This window comes from Lonchura striata, chromosome 5 (genome assembly GCF_046129695.1).
Source record: "Lonchura striata isolate bLonStr1 chromosome 5, bLonStr1.mat, whole genome shotgun sequence".
NCBI lineage: Eukaryota > Metazoa > Chordata > Aves > Passeriformes > Estrildidae > Lonchura > Lonchura striata.
In genome coordinates, this window is record NC_134607.1 from 57286106 (window position 1) to 57313496 (window position 27391).

The 27391-nt window shown below is 44.0% G+C and overlaps 1 protein-coding gene across 3 annotated transcripts in view; it reads right to left on the minus strand.

Moving 5' to 3' along the window:
- The window catches only part of GRIN2B (glutamate ionotropic receptor NMDA type subunit 2B), a 224606-nt gene that overhangs the window by 91118 nt on the left and 106097 nt on the right, over positions 1-27391 (minus strand). For all 3 annotated transcript variants that reach the window (XM_021552888.3, XM_021552890.2, XM_021552889.3), the window contains exon 5: positions 4053-4167. In XM_021552888.3, coding sequence (XP_021408563.1) covers positions 4053-4167 — 115 coding nt within the window. The remainder of the gene's footprint in view (positions 1-4052; positions 4168-27391) is intronic.

Below are 27391 nucleotides of genomic sequence, written 5' to 3' on the forward strand. Positions count from 1 at the left end.
GTGTCATGAGCCTCATGGAAAGGTGCCCTGAATCCCCAGTGGCACACCTAAGAGATGAGGCTGAGCACAAACTAGTGATAGAAGAGATGCCAAACTCACTAGTAATTAAAGTAGAGAAAGAATCTGAAAGAGGGCCTCAAAGTTCACAACATTTGTGTCACCCCCAGGTTTGCTAGGGGAAAGGGAGGAAGCAGATGGGGAGGATCTGTGAGCTAATGGGACAGAACTGTTGGTGGGGAGCTAGTGGGATAGGAGTCAGTAGAAATGGAGGATATAAGCAGGAGCTGGAGATAGTGGTACTTGCTAGCCCTCAAAAAGGGATCGTGAACCCAGAATTAAGTCCTCATTATACGTGGGATGATAGGAGAGCAGAAGGGAAAGGCAAATAGTGAAGAAAAATACTGGGTGAAATCTCTTCCCACAAAATATCACAACCCACTGACACAAAACCTAGTATGGTACTGACTCTGGCTCACTTTGACAAGACATCTGGCCCCCACTCATCACTGCATTGAGGCATGATCCTTCATGGGGCATAAGAGTAGACATCCTTCACCACCTCCATCTGCATACCTGCACCTCTGTGATAAACAACAGGGGCATCTAGGTACTCAAAACACACCTAGGCTATCTGGCCAGTGAAGAAAAGAGCTTTACTAACCAGCTGATGAAAAGGTAGTGTGGAAAGGCATGCAGTGTTCTGTCCCCAAGGAGCAGAGTACAGAAAAGTGAATGAAATTCAGCACATTTGCTTATCATGATGAATCATTACTCATGGTTACGACAAGCAGGAGAGCTCAAGTTACTGCCCCCTTGGAGAAAGTGGGTTTTCTTCTTGTTCTTTCATGATTGTCAGGCCTACAAGGCTTCAGTTTGTCTGAAGTCCTCATGAGGAGATTTATCATCATCAGAGTCTGGTGGCAGCTGCAGCTCCTCTGGAAAATTAATTCCTGTTCTGAAATAACTGGTGAGGTTGAGGTTGTGAAGATATTTATTGAGGAAAAAAATCAAAATTGTGAAAGATTTCACAGACCTGAAATCCTGAAACAGTTCAGTCCCTGTCTGGATCTTTGCTGCTCAGAAAATGGAAGACTTCACACCTATTTTAAAGCATATCTTTTTATATACACTCCATGAGACATACCCTCAAAATCCATTTGCCATATTTCAAGAATCCAATGTGCCAAGCTGTACAGACCTGCAAGCTGTGTTACTAAATCCAGAGGAGACTAACAGAAATGGCCAGAAGACTAGAAAACATGACCTACCAAGAGGGACTGAACAAATTCTTGTGTAACCTACACCAAAGATGACTGGGAGACAACATGATAGAAGACTTCAAACCTACATGGGGATGATAAGAAGTGGTAGAGAATAAACAATTCCCTATGTCCATTAGGGAGACACAGAGTATTCATGGGCTTAAATTGCAGCCAGTGAAATCTAGGTTAGACATCAGAAAAACTTAGCAGGGCAAGGAGAAAGAACACATAGAAGAGATTGACTTGGGATTTCATAGGATTTGTAGCATTGAAGGTCTCTCAGAACAGGTGAGACAAATATGTGTCAGGAATAATTTCAGTCTAGTTAAACCCTCTCTTGGGGCACAGGGAGGGACTAGTTGACTTCTTGATGTTCCTTCCAGGCATAGCATTTGATTATAGATAAGTATGTAGTTAAAGACTGAGCTACAGTGAATGCAACTGGACCAAATCAGTGTTTCCCACTCAGCCTTTCATCTCATCTCTCCTACTGCCCTTTTGCCTAAAAGTTCCAGGATGAAGCACCTTGCTATTTACATAAAATTAGTGAGAATTTTGATAACATTCCAAATCACAATAAAGGTGTTGGAATTATGTGCTAAAAATATATTAATAATTTCTTGTATTGTGGCATTGCCTGGGACTTGCTGTTGAGGGCCAACAGTTTGTGTCGTCTGACTCTCTGCAAACATGGAACAAAACTATGATTTTTGTCACAAAGATCTCTGTTTCACACTTATATTTTCATGTTTGCATTTCTGCTGAATGGAATAAAAATAAGAAAAAGAGCATGAGGTTTCAGGTATGAAAGGTTTTGGTCTGTGATTGGAACATTTTGGAGATTACTTCAGTGTCTTCCAGAAAGAATATGCCAGTATAAAATTCAGGCAGTTCAGAGTTTGATTATAATAATCTGATCTCTGAGGAAGGTACCCACTTCAAGATAAAACATCTATGTCCAGGAAGCACTATTGTGTTTTTCTTACCACTAATACCATAGTTCATCATAGCCTCATTTCAGTCCAGCCCCAGCTCCTATGAAATGAAGGACTGTTTTGGTTTAATGGATGCCAAGTAGTCCTCACAGACAGCAGGGCTCAAGCAAGTCACAAATCTAATCCCAACACTCCTGATAACCAGGATCCCTTCTACTAATTGTCTAGTTCATCTGAAAGACCACAAATACATTCTCAGAGGCTGAACAATCCTTCTTACCACTGACGGAAGCCACCAAGCCTTCACTGAGGGTGTGACATGTGAAGCATATGACAGGCAAGATAAAAACAGGACTTTTTAGCTGTGCCTCCCCAGAGACTGCAAAGCATTCCAGCAACAGATTCCCACAGCCAGGCCTGCTAATAACCCCTAGGATGATTCATGTTGCTACTGCTTCATTTTCCTTCTCTGACAATGGAATTTTCCCCCATGAGAACAAATGTGGTGCCAGCTAGGAACAAATCCTCCTGGACTTTTCCTGGTAAGCTTTAATGAAGTTGAGTGATGAGCTGAGCCTGACATGAGGTCTCTACAGCTTGAGCTTTGCATGTCCACACCCTGTGCAGTATCTAGACAGTCTGCCTTCAGCTATGTCCAAGAGTTGTCCACACATGCTATGCCATGCCCTTTGTTTCCTCACACTCCTGGCCCACTGAGACCTCTTCTGAATCTCCCAGACCACACCCTCATCTGGTCTGAACAGTGCCAAGACCATGAGGTAGATAGGTCCTCCTGGAAATCAGGCACAAGCTGGGGGCTTTCACCTTCTTCCCAAGTTCCTGCAACTACTGGGAGACCCTAGTGCCTGCCAGGCACTAAAGTGATTGCTCTTCTGCCTCATTCACAAGCTGTAAGTTGTTCTTATAGCTGTTTTCTGAATACACTTCTCCTGACAGCTCCCCATCTCATTCTCATTTCCCCATTAATTGCTTCTTCACTTTCACTAAGCAAGTCACTTGCAAGTCCATACAGGAGACAAAGGGTTTTTTTTTTCTAAGCCATACACATGATTGCACACAGACCAACTTCTCCTTCATATCTATTGAGTGCTCTGATGAATTTTTCTTCCTTTTCCTCTTCTGACTTCTCACACCCAAAACACTTTTTATATCTCATTTTCTTAGCCCTTAAACTACTCCCTCTGCTTCAACAGAAACCCTTTGGGAATACTTGTTTGGAGCCTGGACCATTGACATTTGTGTGGGAGGTGAAATGAACCAAAACTTGCCACTAAGTCAGAAATTCACACCATTTCTAAAATGGTGCTTTGCAAATTATTCCAAAATATGCACATTTGGATCTTTGAACAACTCAATATGATCTCACGTTCGTTCACATCCTGCTTAACACACCATCCCATTGCAAGGGACACTGGCCAGATATATCAAGTACAGTTAATACTGGCATAAATTACTAAGTGTGGCTGTAGCTCAATCATAGTCGTTTAGTGTACAGAATGTCACTGCCACCAAGCCATACAGAGAAATATTTTCTGTCTCAGCCATTGAAACTCATGGTACAGAGGAGGCATCTTCTCTGAAAGGCCGGAAAATTTATGTTCAGAGATTACAGAAAGGAAGCTGATGAATTTTTTATGCATGCTAATGGAAGACTGTAATGGCATCCTGCATGTAGAAGACAGCAGCCTGGGCATTGGAGACACCAGTGGTCCAGGATACGAGAAGCAGATTGCCAGCCCTTGATAAGAAGTACAGAAAGGCGGGGAGGATTATTTGCATGGAGCCTTCTCCCTTCTTCCCTGACACAGTTGGAGAATTACCAAACATATCCTACCCTCTCCCACTTCCTCTCCTTGGTCAAAAGGATGATGACCAGCTTGGGATGCATCTGGTATCCGTCCTCACTGAACGACAAATTCCTGCCTTCAAAGGTGACATTGATCAGGTACCTGCAGGAGAGAGAAGAAAGCAAGGAGAACATTAATGCTTGGTAAACAAAAACCAAAATGAGACCTTGCCTTCCCTCTTCAGCTCACATCAGGAGGGTAGAAGCACAGTGCAAAACAGTAGAAAATCTAAGAGGAAGGGAGTGAGAAAAACAGGACAATTAGTCCAGAAATTGGGACATCAGGCAAGGCAGGGCAATTGCCCCCATTTTGTGGCTGGGATAGGGAAGTGATGTACTGTTGGCTCTCAATGAATTCCTAAAAGCATGTCTAAGAGTCACACACATACGTATGCCCACAGTCCCTGTTTTCCCTCTGCCTCAAAGGGCAGAGGGATCCTTAGCAATCAGATGTGTAAACACACTCCACAGCCTACACTTTGCTCACTCTCCAAAGGGGATTTTGCGTGCCACTTGAGGACAGTGATGGGCGAAAGCTGAAGCAGTGGAGACAGCCTCCCCCCAGCCCAAATATCGAGGCAATGACTCGGGAAGCAGTGGAGACCAGAGGAAGGAGCAGCACACCTGCAAGAAGCTCTATCCCTATCAGAGCCAGCACTCCTCATGGGGCCCAGAATGATCCTGTGAAGGAGCTTAGAATAGGGACAAGGATGTTGAAAGAAGCTGATGCAAGTCCTTTTTCCTATGGACAGAGTCAAGCTTTACACCCAGTAAAATCAAGTTAAAGGGTTATCAGCCCTGCAGCCAACATCAGCAATTCTCTTTGGAAAGGCCCCATCACTTCTGCAGAAGGCACTCCCTGTTGGGGCATTTTATGTCAGCTGCACAAATGGACAGTTAAACAATCCGGACTTCAATCTCATTTATTCTAAAGCCTCCTTACTCAGCTCTGGCAATAGGGAAGGCCTTTAAGTGGACTGAGATTTCAAGACCTTGCTGCACTGTGAGAGCATGTTAAAGGAGTGTTGCTGTAAAAAAAGAATCAGGTCTATTGTTTTCTTAACTGTCAGACCATCTAGAAATACACTATAGGGAAGAGGAGGTAAATACACATTTCACAGTTCAGTGGTTTATATGACATCGCCATGGCACTCTGACAGTTTACCCTGTTCATATATTTCACTTCAATTCACAATCCTGTTGCATGAAGTAGATTTTACCTTTGTAAATCTGCTCTGGCACCAGTAGCATCACATCACCATGAGAGGCAGAGGTGACCAAGCTGCCTGCAGGGCTGGCCCCTGGACTCTGCACTCCCCTACTTTGCACAGTTCTATAAATTACACAAGCAACATTTCTATTACAGGCATGAGAGGTTTCCTATTCTATTACACCATTACATCAGGAAACATTTCCTAATATTCAGCTTCAATTTCTCCCTTATGAAGTCAATTTGAACCAATTTCAAGAAAATAAATAAGAGGGGGAAAAATCTGTTCTTTCAGTGGGTTCCTGCTTTCCTACTATCTGCACAAAGAGACCTCCCTGCTAATCTAATGAAATCATTGTATAAGGGAAACTCCAAACAAATAAAAAAGCAGGTCATTAGTTTCTTCCTTTTTCAAACTTTTTTCTTTTAACTCCATTAATCAACCAAACTCATCTACTATCTCCCCATTGCCAAGTGTAATCAGAAATCGTGTTTATTTCTAAAGGAAATTCCACACTTGCTCCATGTTGTGACCTTCAAGGGACATGTTCAGCATTGAAAATACAGCCATAAGGGAGCCCAGCATGAAACATCTGCAACAGGACAATTTTCAAAGGCAGGCTATTGGTTATTTTCCAAAAACCAAAGCCATTTGGAACCCCAAAGCCATTTGGAACATTGAGTGAACCCCAGAACATGCTCCACCTGGAAAATCTTAACCATGCAATTGTTTGTAATGGCATAAAACATCCCATGTCAGAGAAACACATGCTCTTTTTCTGGTTTTTTTTTTTTGTTTTCTCCCAGCTGTGTGAATTGTTCTGGTACTGAGGAATTCCAGGCACGGACCATTGCCAGGTATGTGCACCCTACAAGACCTAATTAAGGCTCTGGTAATGGTGAGAGGGATCTTCCAGTGGACCAAGATTACAACTTCATGACTGGCCACCAGAGTAAAGACAAGGAAAGGCTCCAAGAAGATGAGGATGCCAATAGCCTGATGGGAGTTGCAGCTTTGTATGTCAGTAATGAGTAAGCAATGCCAACATCTAATTAAACAAACACCAATATTAAACCATTCTCAACCCCCTTTCTCCTCACACCCAAGAATGATTCCACTACAGGAATTTCCCTTGCACAGCTTGAAAAGAAGAGTTCATAGAAATCAGCAACAGATATGAGACAAGAGGGTGTCATTTATGCTCATTTTCACTGGAAAGATTAGAACCTCTAATAATAATCAAGCAGGATCATCAACAACTCTGATCCTTGGAGCTGCCTTGAGATTTACACTTAAAGTAGCACTAAAATCCCTTGCTTCACACCTTAATGACTGAAATTAGTCCCCAAATTTGGCAATATAACTCTTCAGAGTGTTTTCTCCCCAACCCATTAGCAATATGTTTACAAAAGTTTGCAGGAGAAGTGCAGAAGAAGTGGCATCCCCCCCATCTTTCCCTGCTCTCCTGTACCTACGCTGCCAGCTAACACAGGGATGCAGGGTGAGAGCAGCTCACGGGAGCTGCAGGGCTTGCTCAGGAGCACTGAGCCTATGTGACAAAGCATCGGGGCTTGAAGGACTCCTAGGCAGGCCGAGTGAGCAGCATGCTGCAAGGCAGCCACACTCGAGTGGCTCTGCCCTCCATCATTACTGCAGCAGCAGTCACCCCCTTCGGCAGCACTGCTGCCCTGGTACACCAGCACCACTGCTGCCTGCTCTGGCCAGGGGGATTTGGTTCCTCCCTACAGCCTATACACACTCCAGTCTCTAAGCAGGCAAGCAGGGGGCTGAGAGACTTCCTGACATGCCTGAACTGAGCCACCAGATGTAACAGGGGCACAACATGAGGGCATGCAGGTTGTGCATGCAGGTGATGTAAACCAGGAGGAAACTGTGCCTGTAAAAATCTTAATCCCTGCATGTTTGGCACTCCAAAATGGAGAGAGTTAGAGAAAGTGGGCATGGTGGGGGCTGACACAGGCAATTTAATTTAATTTGCTAGAAGCACCTTTCAGCAAAAGATTTTGCTTATGTGGCAACTTCTGGAACTACTTAATGCAAGCACAAAAGGGTTGAGCCCTTCGCCAGCCTGGTGGCAATGCAGCAGATGCAATGCCCGAACTCAGGCAGGTAAGAGAAAAACATACAGAGCCTGTGGAACAGGCTGGTGCCGTGAGCCGTGTGGTATGGACAAGCAGGCAGGAACAGAGGGACTTGCCCTTGAGCACAAAGCAAATTAGACCCAGGGGTACCTAAGTCCCCATCTCGGGCTCTGAGGCAACATCAACCATCTTAGATGTAAATCTGTCAGCCCTGAAAGTTAAGGGAGAGCGTTTTAAAGCCTTGCAAATAGAGCATTAAAACCACATCAGATGGCCAATTTAGGACCAGCAGAGAGATGATGGCATTTTAAATGGTTTCAGCCATGATGGAGAAAGCCTTGAGAGGCAGGTGGTGGGCACAGGGGGCTCGAGGGAACACAGAAAGGGTGCCAATCAAAATTTTTACTGCCCCAGAGACAGGTGTGAAGGAGACACATTTGAAATCGGCACTAGCCGCTCCTACTTCTTCCTCCAGTGCCTTGCTTGGAATCAGCTCCTCCTAAGCCTGCTGATTGGAGGGGCAAATTTGGACATTGCATTGGTTCACTCTGTCACATTCCCTGCCTCACATGTGTGCAGCACACACAAACACACATCCTCCCCTGCGTCCTGTCAGTGCTTGTTATGCTTCAGTGAGACAAGCAGTCTGTCTGAAATGGCGTGATTATCCTTCCATCGATCGCTTCCCTGAGTAAGACAGACCATATAAATAAAACAGCCTCTCCACAGTCAGCACTGGGGAGTCATCTCTGCAGCCCAGCACACGAGGGAAAAACAAGCTCTAGGTGGAGGGTGGGGAGGGAAAAGCTGTGGGATACCTTTTACCTTTGCAGGGTAAAAGGCAGGTGGAATGTAATGCAGGATAGAAGGATGGGGATGCACACCACCATCATCCTGTCTGGAATCTCACTGTAATGGGAAACACTGAGGCCAATCATAACAGCAGTGAGATGAAAGCAGTGAAAGGTCTTTACTCCACAGAATCTGCATGGTGAAATAGCCTTTTTTTCCCCCTAGAAACAGTGTTAAAAATTCACCAGTCTGAGGTATCAGGGAATAGACCCACTTCATGCCCAGGAAGGAGCAAAAAAGCAAAAGCATGTTACTGCATTTTAGTAGAAGTGCCCACAGCTCCAAACCACATTCCCTCTCTCAGCACCAGCAAGACCAACCCAACCTTGCCTGATGCTAACAACCAGGGCAGAATACATCAATCCATCCCTGCAGCAGGGTCTTGCCCATCCCTCACACCTGCTCCTGAACAAGGATGGACAAACTAAAGGATGGGGGGACTCAAAGGACAGGAAAAAGGGAGTCGAGGACCAGTATATTGACCTACAAATGGGAGTTCTGACCTTCAAGGGGCAAGTGATTGACAGATGAAAGACTTAACCAGCACTAACTATGCTGTTAATGCCTCCATCTGAGTGACTGAAGTAGTGTTGATTTTTTTTAATGAGAAAACAGCAACCTATCCCTTTCACTTCTGACTTATACCTCCATTCTCCAAACCCACGGGCAGTTTAAAATAATACATATATTATTTCTCTATACCACTGTTGAAAATTTCTGTGGCTGGCCTCTGCCTCAGCACACAGCCAACTCAGACATAAGAACCATCCAGACCCAGCTGGGCATGGATGACTTCTCTTGAGGTGAGAGAGGCTCCACAGGATATCAAACCCAATTGTTCACCCCAAAAAAAGGCAAAAACAGGCTCTGCCTGGGCCTTTGATAAATTTTGCCATGGAATCTGTTCTGAAAATCCTGATCCTGGCTGAGCCTTTCAGAGGTTCTCTCATTGCTCACTTCCCTGCACTGTCCCTTACGCTGCTGCACTGTTAGTGGCTTGTGGAGTTGTGAAAGGCAGGCACATCTGGCTGTATCTGTCTAACATCTGTCTGGTGTCAGGTACAATTTAGAGCAAAAGGATTCCATGCAAGGGCATGAGTGCAGTTGATTTTATTTAACAAGAGACTATTATGAAGAACAAAACCAAAACAAATGAGAAAAAAAAATAGAAGCAACTATTGACTAGGAAAATTAAATCTTAAGGGAACAGCATCCCACTCTTCTGCATTTACTTCCTTCTCTTCCACTGTCAGTGGTACCACTAAATATGGGGAAATGCACTGTAAGAAAGAAAGAGTAGGAAAGAGTGCTACCAAATTTTAAATTGTACAGGCATGCTGTACTAGAAGATCTGCCCAGACTACAGCCTAAATTACTTCTGGGAATCAATCTGACCAGTAGCCTTAGAGAAACTCACAGAACTCAAGACTGTTTTCATTAAGCAAAAAGATTTGGAAATCATCTAGATTAGGAAATATCCCTTGGGCTAAAAGATAACAGAGATGTAAGAGATTAATTTGGTTTGTCTCTGCTGTCCACACCTTTTCAGAAGAGGGCAGCTACTGGGCTGCAATAAACCAGTGATACTTATCTGACATCAACAGAGTGATACTGGTCAATCCACTGAGACTGGTCCCTCACCTCTAGGAAGATGAATTTTTTTGGTGTTTAATCCTGACCTCTCTGGTGAAAGACAAATTTCTACTGACCTATCCTTACTGTTTCTTCAACATTTTTAGCTAAGTGGCTTTGAAAACAATGTGTAGGTGTGCTGAGACTTCCAAGTAAAAGCTCCTAGGTACAGTGGAAGGATGAAGCTTTTCCATCAGTCCCTCTCTTAATCTTGAAAAAAAAAAATGTACTTCCACTTTGTTTCCCATTTCTTCTATTTATCTACCACACATTTGTCATTTCAGAAAGACTCTGAGATGACAGTTCCTAGGAACTGAGGATATATCTATCCTTGGAGGACGCAGGGAGCCACAGCAATGACAGGGCTGCTTTCCTACATGCATTGCTTGATCCTAATGAGACGGGACCATTCCTAAAAATGAGAAGCAAAGCTCACTTTCCACAGCGTGTGCAGCCCCCAGCCTCCCTCCTGAGGATGTAAGGGGAAACTCATCATTACACCACAGGGTTTTGCCTCACAGGAAGCAGACAGGGTAGGGGAGTTATTGTGCAGGGTCACTGAATAACCCCTCAAAAGGGAACATGGGTTCTAATCTGGAGCAGACATGACAATAATGATACCTAGGTGGAAGGCTGCTTGCATGAGCTTCAGAGTTTTCACAATAAATTTTTCCTCTGTGTACATATTGTCATCCAGAACCTGATCTCCCATTTGATTTTCATCCTATGCAGTCACTAATGGGGAAAGAGGTGCCATTCAGGCCTAGTGGCATTTCACACTCCCTCTGACAGGGCGCTGCTGACAGTACCAAAAGCAGACTGTATGTGACTTGTAAGATAAACAAATATACAATAGGATGAAGTAACCTATTCATGGGAAGAAGAGTGAGATAAGCCTAGATTTTGCCCTGTGTCTTATGCTGGTCACAGCAAGATCTTGAAATTTCAACCAAAGACAATTTTTTCTCACAGACATCCTGACTAACCTATTTTCAGAAATGCCAGAGCATTATTTGGCAAAACCACTTTTTAAATGGGATAAGAATGTGGCCACAACATTTTCTCACAAAGAGGTCAACATTTTGCTAGAAAGAAAAAGAAACGTAAGATCTGAAAACTGTAGTAATTTTGGACAGAAGATGAAGGTTCTGGTACCATCATGCTCCCACATAGTCTGGTCTGTTGTGCGACACCTTCTGCCCTTCCTCCTGTGGAAAAGAGTCCCTATTAAAACACATCTGTGATATGCCACATGGAAAGAATACTATAAGGAACAGCATCACCTCAACAGGGGAACAAATATCACTGAAGACTTAGTTCAAATTTTGTGAAGGAGAAATAGGAATACAAAATTTCCATGCTCCTAATCATAAGAGACAACATATAGGATTTCCATGTCAAAATATTCTGTTTTAACCCCCAGATACTTGATTTACAAGTTCTGATTCCTTCTAAATTTTTTTTTGTCCTTTTTTTTTTCCTCTGGGAAAATGGCACAGTCCTAAGTAGCTAGAGAATATACCTCTACATCTTCTGGCCCCCCTTTTATTCTGGAAATAAAACAGAAATAAGGAAAAGTGCTCTAAGAGCATAGTCTGTTAAAGCTGGAACTATCTATAAATGTCATAGAAAATCAGTCTATTCTCAGAAAGGTTTTTTTAGACAGAAAGCTTTGATAAAAACAAATATACTTCTGAACTGACTCACCAAACCTTTAAGTAACAGAAAATAGCTAATAGAAAATTAGCTTTAAGGTCAAAATTGTTACAGTCACTGCATAAAATAAAAACTAAATGTTCAGTCCAAAATTGGATCAAGCTGGAAAGCCGTACAGAGTTATTAAATTCCTGCCATTTACTTTTTTAAAGTATTATTTTTTTATTGCTACACCTTTACATCCTTCCTTATTCATTAGGTACAGATAACATATCACTTTTCTCCAAAGCAAAAATAGATTTCAAGGTATTTCTTCCATATGAAAGGACTAAAAATCAGCTTACATGGGGCAGTAAGAGCATGGAAAATTACATTTGTCAGAACAGCTGACAATGGGTCATAATTATGTCTTGGCACCAACTAACAGGTCGCTGATGAAAGCCATACCACTAGAATAAGGCAAATACTGAAAGGTTAGGACATGTCCTTCAGACCTGTTTATACATCTTAAGGCATAGTCATACAATCATTGACTATGTAGGAGAAGCAGTCACAGAACAGAAGTCAAATGAGGCTCTTCAGTGTTTTTTTCATCCAGGATGATGTCTTTCAAGCTCTGTCAATTTGAAGAGCTGTAAAAAATATTCCAGTTGAACTGTTGTCCCTGTGCAGTGAATTTAATCCTGCTGACAGCAGCCTTACTTTTCTTAATAATTTTTGTACATCCCCTTGAAATGTCTCACATGGCTGTGGACCATGGCTTTAAAAAATCTGGCCAAGCAGATATGCATGTCAATGACCTCTTTGGTCTTCTGAAAGTGGCTGGTATGCTGCTGTGCAGCCAGCCATCAGGGCATCTCGCTATTTACACAGAGCTCATTCCAGTTTCTGCCCTGGGAGTCAAGACCCAGCAAACAGGTGAACACATCTGACTTTTCAGAGCATTTTTGCTTGTGGAAAACCACTCAAATCTGCCAAAAAGGTCCATCTCACTGACAGAAGCCAGGCAAGGCTGAACCAGTTGGAGACTGAAATAAATCCTTTTATTATATTCTCAAAAAAAGCAACCTAGCTCAACTTTTTTGATCCAAGGAGAAACCACTAATGATTTTGGGGTTATTCAAGTTTATCAAGTGTTGAAGGCATTCACGCATTTGTCAGGGGCAATGAATTCACAGTGTTGGCAGGAGCAGAGTCATGCCTGCAAGAAGACTCACTCTAAAAAGTGTGACTGGATTTTCTTGGGTCTGTAGCAGTTTGGCCAAGCTGGCACCCTATCACTTTCTTCCCTATAACATTTCCAAGAGGAAATCGATTCAAAAAATAAACAAATAATCACTCCTGTTTGTAACTGGGAAGGGAGGGTCTCTGGAGGTTGCTCTTCCTTTGCCAGAGGAGCCACTCTCCCTCTGCTGCTGTTCCCTCTCCTTTCTCCCTCTTTCTCTCCCTCTGTGGGTTGATGTTTCCATGGAAACATGTTCTTTACTGCCGCTGAAATTACATTGCATTTAAAGCATTAACCCTTCCTTGGGCTGAGGAAAGTCTCAGAACTATTAGGGGTTTTTTGTTTGTTTTTTTTTTTTTTTTTTTTCCTGTTTACTTTAAGCTTTCTTGTGGTTATTTTTCCCTGTGGCATTAGGAAAACCTTTTTCTTTCAAGAAGGCCTCCCAGCTAGCATTTGTCTGACAAGAGGCACAGGATGCATCACCAGTGGGGTAGTGTCTTAAATTAAGATTTCTTAATTCCCTTTTTTTTCCTACATGAAACCCTTAACACATTTCTTTCCACCCTATGTGCCACGAGGGAAAATGCTGCAGTAGCAAATAAAATGAAGAGTAAGACAGAAGGAGAAGCAAGAAAGCCACAAGCTGGCACATGTGAAGAACACAGCTTTGGTTAATACCAGAGCTCAAACCCTTGTAGTCACGCACTGATCAGCATCTTCTTCATTACAAAGTGCCATAATCACAGACCTCACCACTCCTCCTCCAGCCTGACTCCTCTTCCTCTTCACAATCTTGTCTGTAATTAGTCATTCTTGTCCTCACTTGTAGTTAGCACTCCAACAACACTTGGTGCAATTAGTAGCCTCCTCACCATCAGCACCTTCCCTGTGCGGCTGCTTCTCCACCCAATCTGCCATGTCTGCCATCCTTCCCTTTGGCTCTCCACTGGCATTTGCCACTTCCAACACAGCCATTGCTGTTACACTGCTGCCTTCACTGCAGCCAGGTCAACTGCACAACTGCTGCTTTCTCTGCTCTGACTGTGACAACAAGGCTCTGAAAGTCAAGATGTCTCCGTTTGGGTGCTCCCTGGACCCCAGGTCCCAGGTTAAAAATTACCCTGCAAATCCTCAGCCGCCAGTCTTTGCTTATCCCAGCCCAGTCACAGCAAAAACACCTCTGTGCTCTTCTTTCACTTACATTATCCCTTTTTCAAACACTGGGAAAATATAAAAGAGAGATAAATACCAAGAAGTTCCTTCCAGCTTTTCACATGGTTTCCTATACTCAGACATGCTTCCTTTCTGTCCCAAAGTTCCATGTCCTGACAGCTTGCAAACTGCTTCTGTTAATTACACCTGTATAGCTACAGAGTCCATATTCCCTTGCACCATCTATTTTGGGTTTCCCAGCACACACTTCAAGCCTATCTCACCATTCTCAACTCTTGCCCCAAAAGCCAGGGTGTGAAGAATCCTGCTTTGAGCTGGGTGCATATGTAGTGCCGTGAGGAGGGATCAGTGTGGGAGGAAGATGCTATTCTGAAATGAATGATAAATATGGGTAATAAACTCAACCTAAGTCTTTTATGCCTGTCTCTAGTGGGTTCCCAATATGGGAAATAGAAATATCATGGGTACATTTTGAACACAGCTGGGAACACTGCCAAAGTCCTACTCAGAGTTCACACATTTACATCATTTATATCATATCCGACTTGTGCCTTGTATTATTAACTTCGTAGAGTGTTTTGTGATGTAGTTTGTAGTCCAGGCTCTGTTAAATCAACTTACATGCCTCTCTCTTCCTTTTGGTAAAAGAGAGAGATTTGGGGCTACACAAGGTCTTGCTAAGCACAAGGAGGGTGACTGGTTTGCTGACATGTTCAGTGCACCCCTACATTCTCATATAGTGTTCTGGAAAATCTTTTGGGATCCATCCCTGAGGTCTGACAGGTGCAAAAAGAAGGGAAATATTGCATTCTGGTCAATAATTCAACTCCTAGATCAGATTGGTAGTGATTGAATAATTTTTCCAATTGCTGCTAAGCCTCTGTGAAACACTGAGATGGGGTCCATTGGTAGGTGCCCAACATGCCACTGCAACTTCTCAGGCTTCCTTCTCAGCAGTGTTGGAGAAGAGGTTGAAAATGGAAGTAGACAAACAACCTAGGGCATGGAACTGAAGAAATTCCATTTGTCTAGAACAGAGTGAAGGCATATTGCCAAGGAAAAAAGTAGAGTTCTGCTCACAGACCAGGCTTTTTGCAAGCATTGCTGAGAGATCAGACTTTTTGCTTTCTGTGTGGCAGGCCACATTCTGTGGCAGTTGGAAATCTATCACCTTCCAGGGATTGATCCAAAAGAAGAGACCCTAAAATGACCTAGCACTATGACTTTATGGTTTTGTAAATCAATAGTTTTTCTAACAATCTGAAGACTCAATGTTATACTCCATCCCCTACTCCACATGTCCAGGCCAGACTCCATGACTATTATGGCATCTGAGGTAGGTGAGCAGCAAGTGACTCAGATGCCTGGTACACACAGACAGTGGGGACAGGTAACCATGATGAGGAGATAAGGAGACTGCAGCAGGCCACCTGAACGTAGTCACTTATATAAAAATGAAACAGAGCATGCGTCCTCAGTGTGTCCTGAAGAAAGAAAAGAGTCAGCTTCAGCCCATGTTGCTTCATCTCCAGTGAAATAAATGTGCCATTTTATTCTAGAGTTGCATTTGATCTTGAATTACTTCTCTGCTTCTCTGAGAAAAGGTCACTTTAAAGAAGCCTCAGGCATGATACTAACATTGCATCCAATAAAAGACTCTCAGGAGGTCTGAAATAAGTACAAGGTCCAAATTTGGGATATATTATCTGAACCTTATTCCTTCTCCCTCCTGAAAGTCAGAGTGGGGAATCTGACAAGATTATTTCTTTGCTCAGGAGACTTACACGACTCCTTGGTCCTAGAAATACAGTGAAAACAGTTTTGCAGCAAGCATCTCAGCATTCCAGTCCACAGTGTCCACGGTGGGAAATCTGAACACAGAATGGATTGAAACAAGTGTCCCAGGAGTGAGACCAGAATATTTCCACAGAAAGTGTATCAGAGGGTCAAGCTCCACATCTATTACCATATCACAGCTTCCTCCAGTTCAACCAGCTCTCAGAAATCTGTTTTCACCTTTAACTGGTCCTGAAGCTAACAAACTAAAACATAACCCACAAATATCATACACAAGTCCTGATAGATGTGGACATACCCTGAAATCTTGGGAATTAGCCTGAGCACTCGGTAGAATAATGTGGCCTCTAGTTCTGGTCTCATTCAGTACCTTTGGCTGCATCACTCCCACAGCTCTTGCTATGCACATATTGTGACAGCATATCAGTTGTCTGCACCCTCTTCTGTCGGCAGCATTCACTAAAACCACTTCAGAAAAAGCAGCCTCAAGAGGAGGCACCTTTCAGAAATCGCTCACTCCTCCTCTTTCTCCAACATGTCTTAGGTGCTTATACATCATTGATTCAGATACGAGACAACACAGTCCCTTCAAAAAACTGGTCATAAGCTCCAATGTCATGTAAGCAATTCTCAAGGCCATAACCCTGATTGGGTGTCCATTAGCTGGAGCTCCCCTCCAGAGCTTCATACCAGCCTTCCTCCAGGAGGACCTCCAGTTCCAAGATAAAGACCTCCCTCTTGCCCAGGCACAAGGCTTCAAAGAGGCAGATACAGCCTTCCCTACCCACACATTATACTGAAAAGCAAACTTATAACATGAAAAAAAAAACCAAAAACCCAAACCCCTACGGGTGTGGGGGGATCTGAAATTCTTTGTGGATTATGACTTTTCCATGGCAACAGGCTTGAGAAACAGGAGGGCTGGGGAGGGGGGTGAGGAGAGGGAGAGGGAGGGAATGGGAGGCAGAGTGCTGAGGAGGGAGCAAGCAGCACTGGTACATTGCCATGGAAACCCTCTTCCATCTGCAGCCAACTGCCAAAGTCAGTCAGGATCCTAGAAATGGACTTGGAGTGGGGCCTGGGAGGTGCTGGGGGAGTTACCTTGCCAGCCTGGAGGCTACCTCAACCTTAAAAACCCCAGTCCCACTCCTCTCCCCCTTTCCCAACAGCCTTGACACTGCTTCTGCCCTTGCCTCCACCAGACAGAGTCAAATTTGGCCCAGCTGAAGAGTGGGAGGAAATACAAGTCAGCAAACAAAACAATCAGAGAGGGTGGAAAGCAGTGAGGCAAAGAGGGATAATTTTTCTGATAGCCCTTGGTTTTCTTTCCACCTTTCTGGATCGATTTGGACCACGCAGATGTATTTGTTTTCACACCCCAGATGGCTGTAGAAAGAGGATGTCACTCCCAATCACTGAAATCGAGATGGAAATGTTACTTCCCTGAAAACTTAGCTACCAAGGAAAGAAGAGCTGTTGTGTTCACATTTGCACAAGGCCAGGTCCCCTTCAACTGTGTCTGTCCCACCCAGTATAGCACATGTCTCAACCCACCTCTAAAACATGACAGATGTCACAATATTGTGGCCAAGTAAAAATCAGAGGAGATTTTGTTAATGGAAATGAAGTACACAGTGAAAATAAGTTAATTCTGCCTTCTAACCCACATCTGCAACACTTGGAGGGCAGACAACTCAGTGAAATGAACAACCATTCACACCCTTTTGCACACCGTAATTTGTCAGAAGCCTTTTGGTGCTGTAAGAAATGGTCAGAGTTTGGAGAAAGAACTTTAAAAGGACTGGTAAATTCTACGAACCCTTGCTAGTATTTATAGTTGTACCCCTAGCACGGGAAGGGATGGATGAGTCGTTTCAGGCTGCAGACGGCTGCAGACGGCAGGAAGGAATCGACTCCTACTCCAACCACACAACTGGCTAAGCAAATTGTGGAGGAAGATTCCCTTCTCCTGAAGCATCTGTTATCACCCATCTGATTGCACAATGAATCAGTAGTATGAGGACAGGCTGCTGTGAGGGTGGGGGAAGAGGGAAAGAGATTGCAAATCAGGCAGTTATAAAGCAAGAGGATGCCAGTTTCCACCTCATCACAGAAAAGGACATGGACCAAACAGAAAGGGCCTGACTTGTATGTTTTTAAGTTATGTGTTTGGATTACTACTGAGTATAGCATCAATGAAGTAGCTTAACTTTTATTGCAACAGCAGCTTGGTCTTCCCACATGTATTTCAGAGCTGGGGATCCCAAAGTGCTCTGTGATCTGATCATTCATCTCTCTAAATGATCTTCACTGATGAAATAAAGCAACCAGCCTGCAGACAATGCTCAAACAGAAGAAAAAATCCTTGCCCTGCACTCTGAGCCCAATCACAACTCTGCTGGACCACCAAGTGATTCATCTGAAATTGCTCTGCTTATTACTAAGATTGGAGCCCAAGCCCAAGCCTCCAGACCACATCTAAGATTATCTAGTCACATTATATGGGATAAAGAAAATGAGCACGGACAGTGGCAGAATTTTTCTCAACTTTCCTGAGGAGGGAAGAACAGCTGACTGACTCTTCTGAGCTTCATAACCTCCTATGTGTCTGATGCAAATATACCACAATAATGCCTTCAGGCTGAAAATTAATGAAAAATCACTAATGGGTCAAACTGTTATTTCAACTGTTGTTGGGACCAAAACCAGTCTACATTTTGGAGGAAGAGAAAGGAAATTATAAAAATTACCTGTTACGGGCTTAAGCAGTAAACAAGTCAATGCAGAAAAGAGTCAGCATGGGATTAGTTTTTTCACATGGACTTTGGCTGTAAAACAACCAATAAATCAAATCCAAATCAGTGCTGATTTTCAGATCTGACAAGAAGCTCAACATGACCTGGCAATGTGCATTCCAGCACAGAAAGCCAATCATATATGGGGCTACATCAAAAGCAGTGTGGCCAGAAGGGTGAAGGAGTTGATTCTCCCCCTCTGCTCTGCTTTGGTAAGACCCTACCTTCAGTGCTCCATCCAGCCCTGAGGTTCCCAGCACAACGAGGGCAGAGCTCAAGGCCAGGCTGGATGGGGCTTTGAGAACCTGGTCTAATGGAAGGTGTCCCTGCTCATAGGAGATGGGTTAGAGCTAGGAAATTTTTAACATCTTTCAATACAAACAATACAATTTCAATACAAATATTTCAATTTTTAAGATCTTTCAATACAAAACGTTCTATGAGTCTATGGTTTGTATTGAGTAGTCCCTGGTAAGTCTGTTCTTTTGGGATCAATTTCAAGCAGGTGACCTCACAAAGGGAATTTCTTTTCAGGCTGGGCACCTTTGAAATCCTGAAGTAAGGTGTTTGGAGTCATTCTGTAGGTCAATATAAGGGATGCTATTGGGGAAAGATAGTAGGCCCAGATGAGACCAAGTTTGGATCATTTTTGTGAGATGTGATCTGATTTGGAGCCTGGACAAAGTACCATGGCCTAAGGGCAGGAAAAAGGCATGGGGTTCCCCCTAGATGAGAAAATACTGTGATCCCTACCCAAAGGGCAGCACAGCTGCATCTTAGCCTCAGACAAAGGTGAAGAGAGGACACTGCACAGCCCAGAGCCCACTATGCATACAACAGCTAACCATGCACTAATAAAAGGAACCAATATCCAGTATTTTCTTTCTGAATTCACTGTTGCATTTACTCTTCAGGAATACTCAGCAACATTGGATGCACAGGTCAAAAGGGGAAGGATTTATTTCTTGTGGCCTGAAGTCTGGTTTCAGACATCTTCTACTTCTGAGCTCAGCAGGGGTTCCCAGCCAGCTCACTCCCAGTTATTTACCAATAAAATAACTCAGTGGCAGTACCAAACAGGAGCCTGCCCCTGGAAGCCAGATTCCTGTCGGCTACTTTGTGCCTGGCACTGAATTTTTTATCCCTTTATCCCTTGCACCTGCACCTGCCTCCAGAGAAATGGATAGGCTATTAAATATGGACTGGTATCACTTACAAGAGCTTTGCCGGCCCATCTGTGAAATTGCTCTGTGTCTCTTGAAGGCGTGCACAAGAGATGTTCTCTCCCCCCTCCCTCATCCTCCACTGATGGATTGGGTCTGTCAGCTTGTCAGCTCTCATTGGGCACTGTTTGACATCAGTCCACATTGGGGCAGTGAAAATCTGTTTGCAGTCAGCTCTTCCAATAGCTCCCGTGAAAGAGGGGAGGCTGACCCTCTCCAAAACATGCTGCCTCAGCTGGTATCCAAACAGCCACATATGACAATGGTGATAGAAAACAGCTTGAGAGAGGGTGGCAAAGCTACAGGTTTTTTTGGGGTCTGTTGGGTAGGTCAAGAAGAACACTGAGACCTGGGTTAGGGCCCACATGACTCCTGAATGCCGTGCACAAACATTGCCAGCAAGAACAGTAGTCAGTGACTGAAAAAGAGGTCGTTAATACAGCTGAGGTTGTGCAGGGATGCAGCTCAGTGGAGTGGGCCCTGGAATAATGTTCTGAGCATCCCTGGCCTCTCAACTTACAAATGTCATCTGTCAATCCTAGACTCACTCCTTCCGGAGCAGTTCTGACAGGGGTAGCTGAGAATGGACATCAGAGGCAAGCTAGGCTTGCAGAGCTTCCAGAGGGTCAATTGCCATGGTACATTAAGTAGCCAGTCATTCAAAATAGAGTTTCTTAATCCTGTTTTCTTAATGTCTAAAAAATTCAAACTCTTTACTATATCTGAAAATCCTTCTCAGAGTCTCTTTACAGAAAGCCAGAATCAAGGCTCTTGTGGCTAATCACAGTGCCTTGGAATGAGAACATTAAATCATTAGGAACAGTGAAGCTTCCATTATGCCCCCTTCAATTCATTTTATTTTGACATGAGAAAGTCATGTGAGAAATGTGAGTTTCTAGGAAGAAGCTGAGGTGCTACGATGGGTAGTTAAGAGACTAAGAAGACCTAGCACAACCTACAGAGATTCACAAAGGGAGCCATTTTAATGGGGAAAAAAAAGCAAACTGTACTGCAAAATTCACATACAGGTCCAGATTTTCAGCTTTGCATTTCCATTTCCAGCTGCAAGTCCTCATTTAGCTCTCTGAAATAGTAAAGGCTTTGACCCCATTTGTTATTGCAGCCCTTGATTGGCAAAACACTTCTAAAGATAAGCTCTTCAAATTGCCATTTTTTGCTCTTCTGCAAAGTAAGATTTGTTTAGGCCATGAAAGAAAAAACACTTTATTGGATTTCTGTGACTAGACAACAATATTCCAGATACTGCCCAGTCCCACCATGCCACGCACTGTGAGACAAGCAAATAATAACACACCTCAGGATGAAAATATCACTACAGCAAACAGGATTTTAAGAGTCACAGAGAAATTCAGGTTCGAGAGGACCTCTGCAGGTGACCTGGCACAGCCCTCCACTCAAAAGAGGGCCAGCTTATGTAATCTTCTCCCATCCATTTTTCAATGAAGCAACCAGACATCAAACTATAATTATTAGCTTACTTGTCACCTATTGTTTCATGTCATAGTAACCCACTCTTATACCCAAATGATACATACACAGAGAGCTTTTTTAGCTCCATCTTCAAAAAACAATAGGTCTCTTCAGTTACTCTAACAAATAGCACAATAAAAAATAACTGAACAAAAAAACTAAAGCATCCTGCAGTTAGATATGATAGGTAAAGAGTGGGAAGAAGGTTCAAGCAAGAGAGGAAAGAGTGAAGGGCAAAAAAGTGACTGTAGAATGGCTGGATGGAGAGGTGGAGTGTTGTGGCATGAAGAACCTTTGGATCTGTGATAGAAGTATAGTGAAATATTAAAAACTTCACAAGCAAAGATTAGTTTTTCTGAGTTTTCTAGCTCAGCACTTCGGAGTCAATGGGTATGGGCAGTTGAGCTAAGCAACCATGTTTTAGATACTGAAGGGAACTTGCTTGGTTTTGGAGCATCCTTTCCTCAGAGCCTCAATGGGTGCCACCCCCCTAATGGGCTCCCTGACCACGGTATCTGCTCTCCCACCCCTTCAGTCCAGAGGGAGCCCTAGGTGCAGGCAGAGGGACCCACAGCAGAAGCAGCTCATGTGCACAGCTGTAAGAGTGAAGGAAAGCTGATGACATTGAAGAGGGAGCTGATGTTGCTTTCCTTGCACCATGATACATAGTATAAAACAGAGGGATGAAGGGCTCAGAGTGAGTAGTAAGCATAGGGCCAGACAAACTAATTTAAAGATTAAACTTTCTCCACCTCAGAGCCCTGCCCTGTGCATCGGTTTCATCATTAGCGATGACAGTGATGACTGAGGATTCCCAACCTGGAACAGAGATATGAGAGCGTCTGCAATTCCTTCTTATCACTGTCCAAATGAACTTCCTGTCTCTGCAGAATTGATACATGAACTTTTATTGCTCCTACCAAGCCCTGTGTAATAGCTGGGGTTAGTCCTATTCAGAAAGCTGGTTAATCCATTATGGTTTCTTTTTAAGCTATTTGCCATAATATTCCAGCTATTTCCATATTTTAATTAGACACTTTATTTTTAAATCTCCTCCTTTTAATCTTTTGCCTTTCACATATTTTACCTCAGGAAATACTATTTGTTCTTGGAATATTGAAGAAGGTATGGTAGGGTCAAGCAAAGAAGTCTCAAGAAATTAGTACTGAGATGGAAGAAATATCAACAAATTCATAAACACAAAGGTGAGGCAGCTGAAGGACTGGGAAATACATGCCAAACGCTGCCTTGAGAGCACCCTGCACCTAACCACTGAGTGGGGGGCACATCGGTGAGAGAAAGGATGCATCTCTTGGTGTGTGCTCAGGTCAGTGCCACTTGACAGGGACACATGTCAAAGCACTCTCAGCAGTGCTGAGTGAAGATTAGCAGAAGTGTATCCTTGCTACTTTCATTTAATAACAGGGTCCTGTTACCTGTGATTTTTTGTGAGGTTCTTCTAGCATTGTCAGCACAGCTGACTACCTGAAGAAATTTATTATAAACCACAAAGCAGGAGTGTCTGCTTGTTACTCCCATCTCCCAGTCATTGCTGATGATATGGACTAAAAGGAGCGGAGGTGGGGTGGGAGAGGGCTGTGAGCCCCCATGCACAATGCAGGGTAGCTCAGATAGGGCTGGCTCTTCACAGGTGTGCAGCATGCCTGAAGAACCAGCCTGATATTTCAGATGAGAGCTCTGCGCAACAGTAAGCCTTGCAGAAAAGGGCTTGGCACTCACTTAAGACTAAAAACAGAGCACTTCTTATTAAGGAGGCTGATGTAAAGCCCAGAGCAGGGGGAGTGGTGGGGGGATGATGCAGGAAGGAAGGACATGTGATATTCATTCAGTAAAAGAAAACCAACAGCTAAAGAATGCACCAGATTAATATCAATTGCTTTTCCTGCCCTAGAGCCTTTTGGTGCTCAGAAGCTAATTTGGGTGGGGTGGTATCTTCACATACACACAGCAGAAACACACATCACACACCCCATCAGCTTCCCACAGTTTGAAAGAGAAGTAGATATCCAAACCATAGACTAAAGAGAAGAGCTCTGCAGAGAGAAGTGCTTAACTGAGAACAAAACTGGTCCTAGCCCAGAAATCATCAACCTCTCCAACTCCAGGGATAAGGACAGCTTTCTTGATGTCAGCCATTTCCAGCCCCTGAGCACACACACTGCCATTCCCTGCAAACTGAAGAGGAACCACAATTCCTGCAGGAAGCACATGCAAGGTGGAAACACCCACATCTTGCCCATATCTATCTCTCTTCATTACTCCCCATCTAAGCTCCAGCTTTCCCCCTCTTGGTGCTAGAGGCTCTCCCACTACCATCTCTGTGATTTAAGACTGAGGGTGGCACAGCCTTTAGCTCCCATGGTCCAGCACAGCAGCCTCACCCACAGCAAGGGCCAAAAGGAGAACTCTCTCCAGGTGAGGAGAGGACCAGAACCCCCAGAGTCCCCTCTGTGTAGCTCTAGTTCTCATCACCGCCAGTCCTTTGTCTCTAGCATGGGTGCTCAGAGCTATCCTTGCTGCTTTCAGACTGGTTTATACCCTGGGTTCAGGGTGCTTCTCATCATAAATTGGCAAGCCCTGCCTCCCCCTCTCCCCAAGGCACGGTGCAGCCTCTTTGCACAGTCATACATGGCCCAGAATCCAGGATCACTGCATCACTGCTAACCATATCTGAAATCAAGAACCAATGGGGGAAACCAGAAAGTTCATTTTAACTTCAGGTGACAGCCAGGGAGAGCTAACAAAGACAAAGCAGAAAGGATGGTAAAGTAAGACAGATGGACGAATAAGAATTTGTATTTTTTTTACCCAGATGTAAATGGATTTGTTGCTCTACAGCAATTTACAATAGCTGAAAACTGGTCTGCAAAGCCCAAGAGGGAATAAGGATGTCCCAGAGAGCTGAAAAGGTGGATTCAATGCTGAGCTGTTGCTCACTGGGAGTCCTTCTAGATTTACAGTCCACTCGAAATACTGGCCTCAGTATTTTCTTCGCACCATGACTAGATGAACAGGAAAAGTCTGCTCCACTGACCACCTTCCTCCCTGCAACTGCCTCAGCCACGTGCATAACAAACTAATAATTCAATCATGCACCTTCACCACACTTTCACTGCAGCCCACACACTCACCCACCTGCTGCCAGAATAGGCACCCCCCACCATTGCCAGAGTCAGTCAGGCATGCTTTTCTCCCACTCGTGCAGTCCCACTCAGCTCCATCCACACCCCGACTCTGTCTGCCTTTAACAATTATCTCCAGCTCTGGAAGAAGCACTGCAGATTTCCATCCCAGCCTTCCCTCTAAGCGCTTATTCGTTGCATCACAGAACATGCCCTGAGCTGGAATGAAATTTTGCCCTTTGCATATCCTTACTTATTTATACTTGCTGCCCATGCTGGTTGCCTAAGGGATGGGAAGGAGGTAGGAGGGTATTAACAAGCTCTTTAACATGATACCTCTTAGAAACAGAGTAGCTACTGCTATCTGCATCACTATCTTCTGCTTGAGTGAAAATCAGGCAATGGACACTACTGCTGGCTGCTTTTCTATGCCCACAAGGTACCATAAGACACACTAGGAATTTGGGCTCAGCTGCTGACCCATCAATTCTAAAAGTTAGTGTTCACACACAAGGCTCAAATTTTACAAGGTGTGAGATGGCAAGTGTTTTCAGACACTTTCCAAAGCTCAAGCCAAGGTGGTGCTCTTCAGAGACAGAACCTTTTACAATCCATGTCCATTATTATATATCATTATTCACAGTCTTTTGGATGCATATATCTTCTGCTCTCTTTACTGCCTTCCTCTAGTCAGTCACCAAGACCTTCCTTCCCTCTCCAGAAAAGCCCACTAGTTAAGCCCAGCAATTAAAGCACTGGGTTCTCAAATCCTAAATGCCTGACTTCAGATAAGGATGTCAAGCAAAGTCTCCCTGGGAAGGTGCCCTAAATTTGAAGATGTCATATATACTGATATAGAAGAAAGTCTCTAAATCCCTTTTTCAGAAGTAATTTTATATCATAAAAAATACTCTCCATGGGCAGAACACTCAGACCTTCAACCATACACACCTCCAGCTGATGATCTGGATCTGCCAGGGGCAATGGCATGGAGTCAGAGGAAGAATGTTTTTACCAAACTGGAGAATCTGTGAAGAGGGATTTAAGGGAAATGGAGTCTGTCAGAGGGGCCACTTGCTGGGAGGACAGCTTGTTGGCATGGGACAGACTGGTCTTTGAGTGTTTGCAATGCAAGCCCTCCCCTACAGCTGTCCCCATGCATTGGCCCTCCCTCTTCAGGAGGTGGCTAGGGCTCTGCACAGGACATTCCAGGTGGTCCTCAGGACAGCAGCTGGCCCTGAACCTGCACAGCATCCCTGTAGCCTCTGGCTGTGAAGCTGATAAAGGATTGTTGGTAATAACATGGCATGGGAAGAACAGAAGACAAGAGTGACTGGAGAAGAGGCCATGAGGAAGTAGGGCAGCACTTTTCCAAGACAAACATCCTTGTACTTCCTGGAGATAACACAACACAGTACAGAGTAAGGGCAGGAATAAGGCCAAGAAACAGCTATAGACTGTAAGGGGAGGATCAAGACCATCCAAGCCTTCCAAAGCCCTCTAACCCATTTCCTAAACGCGCAGAAAATTATCTGTGCATGATAGTCAATTTGCACAGAAAGTGAGAAATCTGTTTTCAAGGCAAGGAAACATATCTATGAAAAGATATCTCCACCAAGCCCAGGGAGCACCCCCCAAGATCCTGGACAGAGAAGCCCCTTTCCCATGGTGCCACCAGGTTAAACCCTCCCCAGGGAGCTGGGGGTGTCTAGCCTAGAAAAGGAGGCTCATGGGGGATCTTATTGCTCTGGAAGGAGGTCATAGACGGGGGGGTGTAAGTCTCTTCTCCCAGATAACAAGAGATAGAGCAAGAGGAAATGGCTTCAAGTTGAGCCAGTGAACAGGCTGTCCAGAGAGGTGGCGGTGTCACCATCCCTGGAGGTAGATGGTGATGTGGCACTTAGGGTCACGGTTTAGTGGTGGACCTGACAGTTTAGGATGATTGGATTCAATGATTTTAGAGGTCTTTTCCAACCTCAGTGATGCTATGGTTCTATGAGTCTTTGAAGCCTGAATCTGTGTCATCTAACAGTGTCATCACAGCAGGCTGTAATGCCAGCCCCAACTTGGCTAAGGATAGATGTAATTGTACTGGTAATAAAATACAGTTGCCACCCCTAGAACAGTTGTTCCTTGAAGTCACAGAAGTACCAAATAGGACTTCTTCCCTAATACAAGCAATTTGTGTGCACAAATAATACCAGTTGTTGGGACCAAATTGATTTTTTCTCCCCCGAGCTCTCCCATCCTTCACCACTGATACGTAACTGAGTCTACTTGGGAATGAAAGCAGAAAAAAAAACTCTGCTCCAATTCCTTTCCCATGGATGCTGGTTCATGACTATCATGCTGAGGAACCAAAACTACATCCTTGCACATTCAAATCATTGAATTCCCCTCTCTGCTGCCAAAGCCATAGAGCCAGACCCTATCTCAGCTACACAGGTATATCCCTGTGACTTCATTTAGTTTTCCTCTGCTGCCAGTTCTTCTGTGGCACTCTTCAACACACTGATGTTACAGATTTCCACTATGATAATTAAGGGAGCTTTGTATTGGGTCTGGCTGAGACGGAGTTCATTTTCCCACAGCAGCCCTCACTGTACTGTGCTTTGCATTGGTACCTAGAAAGGAGTTGGTAAGACACCAGAGTTTTGGCTACTGCTGAGCAGCGCTGGCACAGCATCCCACCTGAGACTGAAACTGTGCTTCCAGTTCCTGTGGTTGCTAAAGCTAAATGCTCATACCATGTCATTACACACATCTTAATTAATCCACTGATTGTTCCCATACTCTCCCAGATTAGGATACCCTCTCCTAGAAAACATTAGCTTATTAACCCCAGTCACTCCTTCTAAAGCAGTCCCAGAACAGATAATTGCCTAGCCCCTAAATGCCAAGGTATTCATAATGTTCTGATTTACCAAGAGGCATTGCAAAGTCTCTCTGAAGTATTTGAGTGGAGGAATAACACACAAGCTCTTTCAGAAGCATCATTAAAACCAGACAAACCTTTCAATCCATTTA